The sequence below is a fragment of the Ambystoma mexicanum genome, chromosome 4q, assembly GCF_040938575.1.
Source record: "Ambystoma mexicanum isolate Mex_15411 chromosome 4q, UKY_AmexF1_1, whole genome shotgun sequence".
NCBI lineage: Eukaryota > Metazoa > Chordata > Amphibia > Caudata > Ambystomatidae > Ambystoma > Ambystoma mexicanum.
The window spans coordinates 497,420,304-497,431,633 of NC_090928.1; the positions used below are offsets into that span (position 1 = coordinate 497,420,304).

The 11,330-nt window shown below is 47.4% G+C and overlaps 1 protein-coding gene across 3 annotated transcripts in view; it reads right to left on the minus strand.

Annotated features, from left to right (window-relative positions):
* Window positions 1-11,058, minus strand: part of CFAP36 (cilia and flagella associated protein 36) — a 1,333,208-nt gene extending 1,322,150 nt beyond the window's left edge. Inside the window, exon 1 of one of the 3 annotated variants that reach the window (XM_069608061.1) lies at window positions 10,745-11,058. In XM_069608061.1, the coding sequence (XP_069464162.1) occupies window positions 10,745-11,003 (259 nt within the window). In that variant the 5' untranslated portion in view covers window positions 11,004-11,058. The remainder of the gene's footprint in view (window positions 1-10,744) is intronic. The other 2 variants (XM_069608062.1, XM_069608063.1) reach the window with 2 other exon arrangements.
* Between the last annotated feature and the right edge of the window lie 272 nt (window positions 11,059-11,330).

Consider the following 11,330-nt stretch of genomic DNA (forward strand, 5'->3'; position numbering starts at 1 on the left):
TTCGTAGTGATTGAATGCTTTAGTGTGACCCAGTGGAATGAATGGGAGATCAACAGTATATCTGGGAACCTCTCACTACTAGGAATCATCTTCAGAAGTGTTCAGAGCTGAAGTCCAAACTACGAAGAGGAACTGGAGTGAAACTGATGCTTGACCTTGAAGCCCTGCTGGAAGAGAATAATTGCTGTTGCTCTCCTTTGCAATCTGAAAACTGCTGTGTCTCCAAGGACTGACCCAGAGAGGACCTGGTAAGGCGCCCTCTTCCCGAGCTATGAGGGAACATCGTGCACCAGCTGATCTTTGCCAAAGCTTCCTGGTAGAGAGACCTTCGACAGGCTGCTGACCCGATACGGGGACTGCTGCGGAACTCCAAAGAGAAGCACCCGGACTGTTGTCCGCCACTGTCGACGACCGCCGTCGCCGAACGGAGCCGCCATGCTCCTGTTTGCCTAAGAACTTCATTGATCCAAGGATGCTCTCGACCGCATTGTCACCGCTGTATCCTGCTGGAGAAGGCCTAACCGTAGACGCGCCGAGGAGCATCCGCCAGTGGGTTTCCCGCCACCCAAAAGACCACAGAGATGCCGATGAGTCGACGCCCTTGCTGGCCCACAGTTTTTCAAACACTTTGCGGTTCAGAACTATCGACACTGAGGTGCCCCGCATGCCTCTTCCTTGTAGGACGTGTACGCTTCCCCGTCAACGAGCACCGATAGGAACGACGCGGCCTCTTCACTGTCGTAGCTCAACCTGTTCTCCGTCGGACGTTCGACGACCCGTAACTCATGCCTTAAAGTGAGGGCTCTCAAGAAGGGCCATTGATTCCACAACGAGGAACGCTACAACGCCAAGGTACTTTGGGGTTGCAGAACTATTGGGAAGTCTAGTGTGAACAATATATGGACTGGGCTTGTATCTTTCTTCTACAGGTTGCCCAGGTGGGGGGGGGGGAATCTCCACATAGAACTGTGTCTAGGTATCGGGACCAGTATTCTGCCAATTGGTCAACCATCCTGCTTTCTGTCCTCTCTCTACTGCTGGTTTCCTCTTTATTTTGATCTGTGTGTCATTCTGACCGTATGCACTTTAATGAGATCTGATAACATTAGTGGTACCACTTTAGAACTGTATATATTTACCATTGTTGATTTTCGGAGTACAAAGTGACTTAATGTGATATTGTATATACCTTTGAATATTAATTATATAAAGACTGTGTTTTAACCGATACAGTGTGTGGACATTCCTTTGTGGGTGCTTGGGGACTACACTGTACTTAAGAACCAGCCCGCATCACCTCCTGAGAAGCTAGGCCTCGATTGCTCGACCACGTACCAATAATAGAGAATCTTGGCTGGGGTCCTCTGTGCCTCTCCTTTACCATATAGAGAGCGGAAGTACAGACACCCCCCACCAGCGTCTTTACATGTCCTCCTTTTGGAAATGCATGGGGTTCCCTGTTTTCCTTGGTGGCTTCGACACCATAGGCCCAAATGTGTAGGTTGTCCACATAGCAGAATTCCTGAAAATCTGCTCTGCCGAAAGACTTGGGGGTACAAGTTGTTTAGCCTTTACCCTTTGCGCACAGGTAGGTGCACCCACACATGTGAGGTATCGGTTTCGTCGGGACACCTGCGGGAAGGTACGAAATTTGTTGTGTTTGCGTGGTTTTCATCGACCCATTTGTTACTGCCCTTTGTCACACAACCCTTTCATTTTCCAAATGTTACCTACATTTAGTTGCTGCTTTGGGCCCTATACACTTTTGTAACATGCACAAGTCACCTACCCTTCAAAGGGTCTGCCTGTGCTCCTTCAAAGAAATCTATGCTTGCCCTTCCTCACCACATTTGTTATCCTTATTTACACATGCTAAGTACGTCTGTAGGCCGTAAGCATAAAACTCATGTGTACCATGGCTCCGTTTTTGGCTTGTGGCATTGATTGTTTTGTGAAACATTACAAAAAATGTGTGATTTCCTAACTGGAAGGGGAATGTAGCGGAGCATTGTTTTTCTCAAAATTCACAGAAGCCATTGCCTTACCGGGCCAACCATGTCCACCACTTTTTCTGTCATTTTTCCCTACATAGTTGTTGCCTGGCCTGCGCAAATCACCCCTTCCTAAACTTGGAATTTTGTCTACATTTCAGAAATGTATGCCTTTCTGTCCTCCCATTCAGCTTTCCTGCCGGTTTCTTCCATTCCGTTCACGCATGTCCTATTGGATAAAAAGGTTAAAATCGCCTACCTCTCACAAAACAGTCGATAACCATATCAAAATATGTTTTTTTGGTTTCCACTCAGCCTGTTCCTGAAGGCCTGGAAAATGGGGAATTCAGGACAGCAAACAATTTGTTCATAGCACTTACATTTTCTCCCTTTTTGGTTATTTTCTCTCACCCCACGACCGCCTACATGTGGGGAAAAAAGGGGCCAAATTTGGCTGAGATATCTCATGTAACAAAAAAGTTACAAGGCATTGAATGGTGACATACCGAAATCACCAAAAAAGACCTTGGCACTGGGGGGAACCCCATGGCAGTTAAGGGGTTAAAAGGTCCCTCAAGATGCGTTATGCCAGTAAAAAAAATGTAAATAATGAAAGATTTCTTGTAATTATAAATGGCTCTGAGAATGAGTTCCCCCTCTCTCTCTCCGTCTCTCTCCTTCTCTCTTACTTTCTCGTTTCATCTCTTTCATTTCTCTCACGCTCTATTTACAACTCTATACCTCGTCTGTCTAAAACTTTACTAATGCCCACCCCGTTTTATCATTTTCCATAGGTGCAACGATGCTGGAGCTCACACCACTGAATGAGAGAAATATAAGTCAGACAGCAACAGGAATGGGATTAGCGCTACTATTGATTGTTAATTTATAGAGCGCCTATACACAATGTGTTTTCAAAGCGCTTCAAGGCAGGGAGGGAACATGGGAAAATACAGTGACATTCTTATAAGTCCTCAGCCTGGCGACATTTCAGATAGTGCAAGTGCTATAGACAAAGATGAGGAGAGGAGGTGGGGTGGGAGTTCGATGAGACAGACAAGCGGCTACATTACTATGGCTGACGACAATTGAGGTAGTGCTGGATTTTAACAAGAGGAGGGGGGTGGAGTAAAGGGAGAAGAACAAAAGAAGCAACTATAATACTAGGCCTCACAACATTTCAGATAGTGGTGGAAAGGGAGGAGAAAACAGATGGTGAGGGGGGATAAGACAAACAAGCTGCTATTCAATAGGTCAGGAGACATAAGTGATACGGTAAGAGCTATTGACAGTGAGGGGGGGCAGGAGAATGAGACAGACAAGCGGCTACATTACTATGCCTGACGACAATTGAGGTAGTGCCGGAATTTAAACAAGGGGGTGGGGGATAGGGGGAGATTGGAGTAAGGGAGAAAGCAGAAGAACAAAACAAGCGACTATCATACTAGGCCTGATGACATTTCAGAAAGTCCAGAAGGGGGCGAGGTACGAGAAAACAAATGGAGGGGGGGGGGGAGACAAACAAGCAGCTAACAAAACAGGCAACATATCTGAATAGCGTACGTGCTAAAGATACAGTGAGGGGACGGGGAAGAGGGGGACAGCAAGGAGGCAGAATTCGAGTGGGCAGAAATCTCACGCCAGCGGGGGACCAGGAGGGTTGGAGGCAGGCACACAGTTATCACGGGGGACCAGAGGGGTAGGTAGGGAGGCACACGGACATCACGAGGGACAAGACGGGAGGGGGGGAGAGGTGGAGAAGTGGAGAAACAAGAGAGGAGAGCGAATACAGTTGCAGGAGTCAGAAATAATACATAATGTTGCAGGAGAACAATCAAATGCAAACCAGGATTCAAGACGAGGAAGGTCACAGCATGATTCAGGGCCAACATGAGTACGAGATGACGTGGAAGTCCAGCAGGAAAGTTGAAAGAGGGTGAAACACCATGAGTCCATAAATAGACAGCAATCCCAGTATTGGCCACAAGACGGTGGCGGTGAACAAAATGTATCAAGACAGCTCCTGTAGAAGGGCGGGGCCCAGAGGAACAGCATGGAGGACCAGAGGGGCTCTGGGGGCACTAAGAGACAAAAAGGGGGGCAAGAGGAGGGTGGGGGCACTAAGAGACAAAACAGGGACCAGAGAAGGGGTGGGGGGCACTAAGAGACAAAATGGGGGACCAGAGAAGGGGTGGGGGGCACTAAGAGAAAACGGGTGACCAGAAGCATAACTGAAGCTGACACGGGAGTAGACAGGGCCTCGTAGTGGGCATTAGAACAGTGGGCCGGCTCCCGCCTCCCGGTTGCTGCTATTGGCTAACCAAGCCGAGGGCAACTAATGGGAGGGGGGAGCTGGTCCAGGCCAGGGAGGAAGGCTCACAGGGTTCCTGATGCAGCCATGTTGGAAAGGCTGCAGGCACACTTGATTTGATGTTGTAAAATGCCCAAAGCATATGGAATTAGCTACAAATCAGCAGGCACAGGCAAGGACTGCTGCATTCAAAGTGCGCTCTTCAGAAAAACGTTATTTAGAATGATGTAAATTCAGTTTTGTAAAGAGACACACGGCAGCGTGCAAAAATGCTTAGCTCTAACAAAGGCTTACACTAAAGCAGCTAACTTCCAGCAGAAGGTGAATCAGGAGCAGGCTGCAGAGCGCGGCGTCCAGAAAGTTGAAGATGAAGATAGAGCATATAGCTATGACTGTGGTATTAATGTTGTTGCAATTGTGTTTTCAATAGTAATGGTTGTTCTAGGAATATATTGGTCGGCATCTTTTATCTGGGGGACCCATATAAAAGAAGGGATGGGGGGGGGGTAAAACTAACATGGGATATCAAAACACTTTTGAACATCATGATTTCGCACAAAAATATAACAAAAGTGACCCCAGAGCCTGAAGTATTTCTAAATAATGAAACAGGGAATGTATCCAAAGTAGAAAATGTCATGTTGCTGCCCGCTACCACGTATACAGGTCTGCAAGCTACCTCACAACCTAACATAAGATCTACCTCACAGCTTAATGAAGTGTATACCATGTTCCCTACTACAGTCCCTCATATAATACCAAGTTCTTCCCCCATTATGACACACTGGCAGTTGAATACAGATATGGATGTAAACATAGATGCTGGCATTTTTTTCAATGTACCGTTTAAAACCCATGAATGTACAGAAATCATTACGCACCCCAGGTACACTGTGTAAAAGGTCCATAGAGAAACAACAATCTCTCTTGCAAAATAGTAGAAGGAAAAGGCAGACATGTCAGTACAAATATGATGCCTATCATGGTTTGGGCTTAGACAAAGTAGAGGACCTCCGTCATCCTGGACAGTCTAACAAGTAGTACTCGGATATGAGTGCCTCAGGGAGACAGACAACAAATGGTAGTGGCTATGCATGTTCCTTGATACTGCACGTGTCTGGGACGCCCAAGGTCCTAGTGCCCCAAGAAGCCCCTCTAGTAGAATCACAATGCCTCCTTCATCTCACACTATGTAGGATAAAGAGCACCTTCCAGGCACACACAGTAAGAATTAAGCTTTGTCTGCCAAATGAGAAGATCTGCAAAAAGGGATCACAAGGTGCAAAGTGTTTCAAAGAACCTTTCCTGGCCATAGAGGGAACGACATTCGGAGAAAATAAATGGCGAAAATAGTCATTCATGTGCAAAGCTGAACGACTGCGTGGCCTGTCGGATGAAAGACTAGAATGGATGGAAACCACATGTGTACAAATATGGACTGAGCATATCACCAAACTCACATGGGTCACCGCTCTCGAAAAACCGATCAAGGCAAGGTCCAACATGAAGAGAATTACAAACTTTGTTTCTATGGAGAAGGAAAAGTGCCAATGGGTACTTGCGTTACAACAAAACCCTCATCATGCCTGATCTACCAAAAGACACTGCAGCATTAATGGACTACTACTGGGTGTGCAGTAAATATGCATACTTGCACCTCCCACCGTCCTGGAGGGACTACTGTGCTCCGATACCGCTGCATTCCACACTGCTGATAATACCGGAAGAGCATGTTAAGGGGGGGGGAGCGATGCCTACAGAAGAGCAACTGGCATCACAGCCAACCGAAGTATCACCCCCCCCATTTCTCGAATACTGTCTGAAGAAGGGCAAAAAGACCAGGTATCCAGAAGTTACCTGTCTCAAGAATCATCTGACCTCCTTGCACAGATCCCCAATGAATACAAACTTTTCAACTCAGCAGAGACGTTTTTTGCATCACTTGTGCCCAGTCTCCAGACAAGAGCAAACGCAAAGTGGCTGCAAATAATAAGATGGGAGCTGATCCAGCTGGCGAATGACACGGAGGAGGGCTTCAACGTCATCAAAGTAGAGAGTGACACGCCCAAATATTGTGTGCGACTATATAATCACACTGGGGATGGGGTTGATAATTACTATAACACTACCATTGCAAAACCCGATGATCTTGAAAATTACAAGGAGGTATGGGTGGATCTGGTGGGTGATGGGGGTGTATATACGTGACCTGTACTCCAGAAGAATACGCAAGGCGTGGAGAGAGTTTGAGAAGTGTGTTTTTAGCATGGATGCCTATCAAAGGTAGCCCTGCAAGGGACAGAGCTGTTAGAAGAGCTGAGGAACGCCAATGTACTGGGGGGAGGGTATTTGTTACTTTAGGAGTAACGAAAGGGGGGAATGTTGGGAAGGAAATTATCCTTTTCCACCCCACCTGGCGTCACTCCAGGTGAATAACCAATGTATTATTTGTATTTTATTTATTTGTATAGCGCGCTAGGCCCGAGGGCAACCAGGCGCATAATTAGCTATGGTGGGAGGCGCTACCACCCCTACGGCACTTATTCGCACAAAACCTCATAGCAAATAGAACATATAATATAGCCCCTATCCCTGTAGTAATATACCATTTTGAACTAAGCCAGACGCTATCTTTTTACTAGGCTCGAAAAACCATCCTTTCACATAAACGCAGCACTCCCATCCCCAGCACCTCGCACAGCGAGCCCACACCCTCGTCTCCCCCTGTCAGCTCTGCGCAAGTGTAAGGAAGGAGGGGGATCATATTTGCCCCCCCCATACATTCTACACAAAAGGGACCACTTGCTCTTGCACTAGTGGAGGGACGCCTCCCTTGCCCTTCTGTGGCCTCAGGGGATAAGTCCCTGGCACATACAGAGGTGGGGCTATTGCAAGACACATTTGGACTCCATTTTGTGTACCCCCGACTCCATCTTTTGACTAGGCCGCATTCTGGTATCTGTGAAGGCTTCTCTCCCCTCAGCAGTGCAGCGCACAGCGAGCACCGACAGCCCCACCTTTTTCCTCCCGCACCTGTGGCTTCCAAGCCCATTTCTCACGGATGCTCTGGCGCGAATTGTTGCGTGCAAACAATGTATTCTTTTCATCCTTCCTCTGAGATCACTGGCCTGTGTGTGACTGGGCCGAATCATGACTTGTGGCTCATCTAGCTCAACAAACCCGGTCCTGCACCTCTCACTCCCACTGTTGGAAAATGACTGCCTGTTCAACCCTGTGCCCCTCCAAAACTATTCCTTTTTGACATAGCAGAAGTGTGACCCTTCCTTGCTGACCCCCCTAGAGTGCCCCCAATAAAACCAAACTCCTGTCACAATATAGTCTGTTCTAAAGTAACATGTGTCTCTCCATCCCCTCCCGCTCCGATGTGCCAGACCCGACAGCTATTAATCCCGCCTCACCCACATGTCACCTGGAGGGCAATACTCCCACACCCTTCACCTCGCCAATGACCTGAAGCGAGATAATGTGAAAACACGTGTACAATTTATAGGCCTCTCTTAAATACCAAAAGGTGTAGTAATGGTCATTATTTACTGTATGTCTTGTGATAGTGTGTAGATTAGCCAGCCAGTACCACCCGCCTCTCCTGGACCCAACCCGACCTTCACCTCGCACGGACCGGCCCAGATGAACCACGTGACGCCCGACATCCCGCCAAGCCACCAGCCAATCTCATGGAGCCGGCCCCTATAGCACTATACTCAAACCCATTCCCTCACCAATCCAAATGTAACTTGTAGACTGTATAGAAAACATCACTGATGACGCTGTAACCCTTGTATTGCATTTGTATTGTTTGCCAGAGTGCCATCAAAGCAGCAGAGTTCTCTGGATGCTGAATCTTATATAAAGACTTTGTTGCCTCTCACAACCAATCTCCTGGTCTCATTCCCTATTGGTAAGTGTCCATTATTCTGAGTCTTATTTATGATGTGGGGAGTGAGCTCCTTCACGAGCCCTGTTCGCATGCATGTCCAGCCATGCCTTGATACAATTCTGAAGTATCATTCCCAAAAATGCGCTCTGCGGAGAGCGTGAGACCGTGGCAAGCTGCAGCCCAAGTGCCAATCCATCTTCAATCAACTGCCAGTGCCTTCTCAACCCCCACACTGCCAGGCCAGAGTCCATCAGCTCTGACCCCCCAGTTCCTTTCATGCGGATCCCCTCACGCTGACCATTCCAGAACACCCACCACAGGCCTAATCCCATACAGCAGTATATGCTCCCAAAAACAACACAAGTTTACCTATATCAAGAGGATCCAAGCAAGGCAGCTGGTAGATCAAACTCCTAGGGTGGGCACCGGGGACTGCGGTATCAAAGAGAACTCTGAACGCAGAGGTTGGAATGCCAATATATTAGCTCATTTGACCCAAGTACCCCTATTCATTCAAGGATCTTACGTGTGTCATTATTTTTGTATTATCAGTTCCTGCTGTTTCGTTTAGTCAGCCAGCCATGTTTCACATTCAACCTGACCTTCACACCGTGATGAGCCCAGCTGACCCACGTGTATCAAGAGCGACTGAGAGGCGGTGGTCAATTAGCGCATGACATCCCTTATTGTGCCAACTGCTTTATAGGTCTCGCACCAATCCGCTCTAACAATGTGTACTGCATGTATTTCGTCATTAGTGATGCTATGTGCCCTTCTAATGTGCTGCCCGTGTAATGTTTTGGCAGAGCACCCTCAGGCAGCAGAATTCTTTGCTGGCAATTTTCATTGTTATATAACTTTTGTTATCCTTACAACTCATCACCTGGTCTCATTCCCTTATGGGGTGCGTTATCTTATTTTTTGCATATTATTGGAGACACGTGCTATATGGGTACATTCATATAGCAACCAGGAGCAAAAACAGAGCTGAAAATATCAACGATGGAATCAGGGGTTAAAACAATAGTGATGCAGTAACATCACACACTGTATTTCTGAACCCCTATAAGAACGGTACGATCAGGAGTGAAAAAAGTAGTCCAGATATCATAGATCACTTGGCAATTACCAGAAAGTGCAATCCAGGAATATCAGAATGCTGCAAATGCCACAGTCAAAGGGTATAATTATTAGGAGTAAGCAAAGAGGAGCAAATATCAGAAGGGTGCAATCTGGTGGGAAATCACAGGTGATTTAGGAGTGACATCTCTTAGATCTTATAAGCACAGTCTTGCAGTCCAAGGGCCAGGAGGGATATCAGCGAGGTGCTAGGGCGAGCTGGCAAAAAAATCTGAGCCCTTAACCATTGCCCTTTGTCAGCTAGCCTGTGGTGCCAGGCTTAGTAAAGCTTGTTTGCTGGAGACAAATAACCCACCAATGGCCAATCAGCATACTGCAGCCACTGCCCCGTTGATAGTAGGTTCAGCGCTCCTGGCAAGGACTGCAAATGCAGGACAAAAACTTAACCAAATCATGTAGTGTACCCACGGGCCAAAGGTTTCTCACCTGAGGATCAGGATCTTGTACACAGAGGATTTCTGCAAAGGTGACGCTAGATATCCCTGATCCAGTTGGTTGCACATGGTCCTGAAAACGCTGGATCAAAAATAACTCAAACCTGATGCGTCTGCAATCCGAGGGGGTTCATTGCCTGTGAATTTGAGTCATGGAAGATGTGGAATAGTAATTTTGAGGTGTTGGAATATCATCCCAGGTAACCACCCACCATTATTGAATCCGAATATTCTTGCCGAGACAACAAACCCGGGCTCCCAGCCGTACCACTTATTTCCCCATTCATTAGCGGTCCGGATACATATACAACATTTCAAGATGTCCTCATCCCCTTCTCCTTGTGCGGGACAGGTGTCATTTAAGTTCCGACCAATACGAGGTTTTCTATTAGGGGAGTATTAAGCCCATACTTACTTCAAAAATCAACTCATGGCACAATACATGTCTTTCACTTCAAACGGGTAAGGTGGTTCATAAAAATGTAGAATACAAACACATGACATCTATCATTGCCAAACTGGGGACGCTTGCAGCACTTCAAACAGTAATTTCTGCAGACGTGGTCTTGCTTGAAACACCATGTCCCCGATCAATAAACCAGTTGTGGTCACACCTTTGGTCTTTCCGCAGAGGGTCGAACAGTTCCAACACATTTAGGCACCATCTCTCAACAGACAAGCTTCCTTTGGGCAATCTGATATGTTCTGGCTCTTAGGGGTGCCCCGGAAACACTATGTAAGCGAGACAACGCAAATGGAATGTTCGATCTCGCTTCAGATCAAGGAACAACGTTACAAACTCGACTTGGGGGAAGTGGTGAACTGACGACGTAAGAAGGGACACTTCTCGAAGTGAAGTTGCAGCACTACCTGTCCCCCCTCCTTTCCTGCAACAATACAGATCAGCAGTAGGATAAACAAACGGGCCTCACACCCGTCAGGAGTGAATGCCGCCTGCAGAGGGTCTTACCTGAGCACCGCTGCTCCAGGAAGTCCAGCACAGGCTCTGCCCAGAGTCGGCTACGCAGAAACCCGAAGATGCTCTCTACGACCCACTCAGAGTCCTCCGCCATGTCTGCTGCACCAGACGCTGGGATGTTACTCTCCGCCTCAAGGGAGGAGTTAGGGGGGAGGTGGGTAAACAAACCCCGCACGCGCCTCCGCTTACAATTGTGGGCCGCCAGAATGGACGAAAACGCTAGGTTGGTCGCTATGACAACCAACGTCATCGCTGAGCGCTCGGGTCATGGAAACCATTTACTAGTTAAAGCCGTCAGAGTTTCGTGTTTAAGCTGCGCATGCGCACTCATAGCTAGGTCACATGAGCGTCACAGAGTAACCCTTGGCGATGGACAGTGCAGAATATACACCAGAAGTTTTCTAAATTCGTTCTCCTCCGTCCTCCTGTCTGTACTACATATTGAGACGTTCTTTTTTATTTGACATTTTGATCCAAGACATTACCCCCTGACCTTCATCACTGAAATCCTAAACCCACCCTCCAGATAGGACACGTGGTGGCCAAATGTTATGTTATTGTGACTTATACCGTGCAC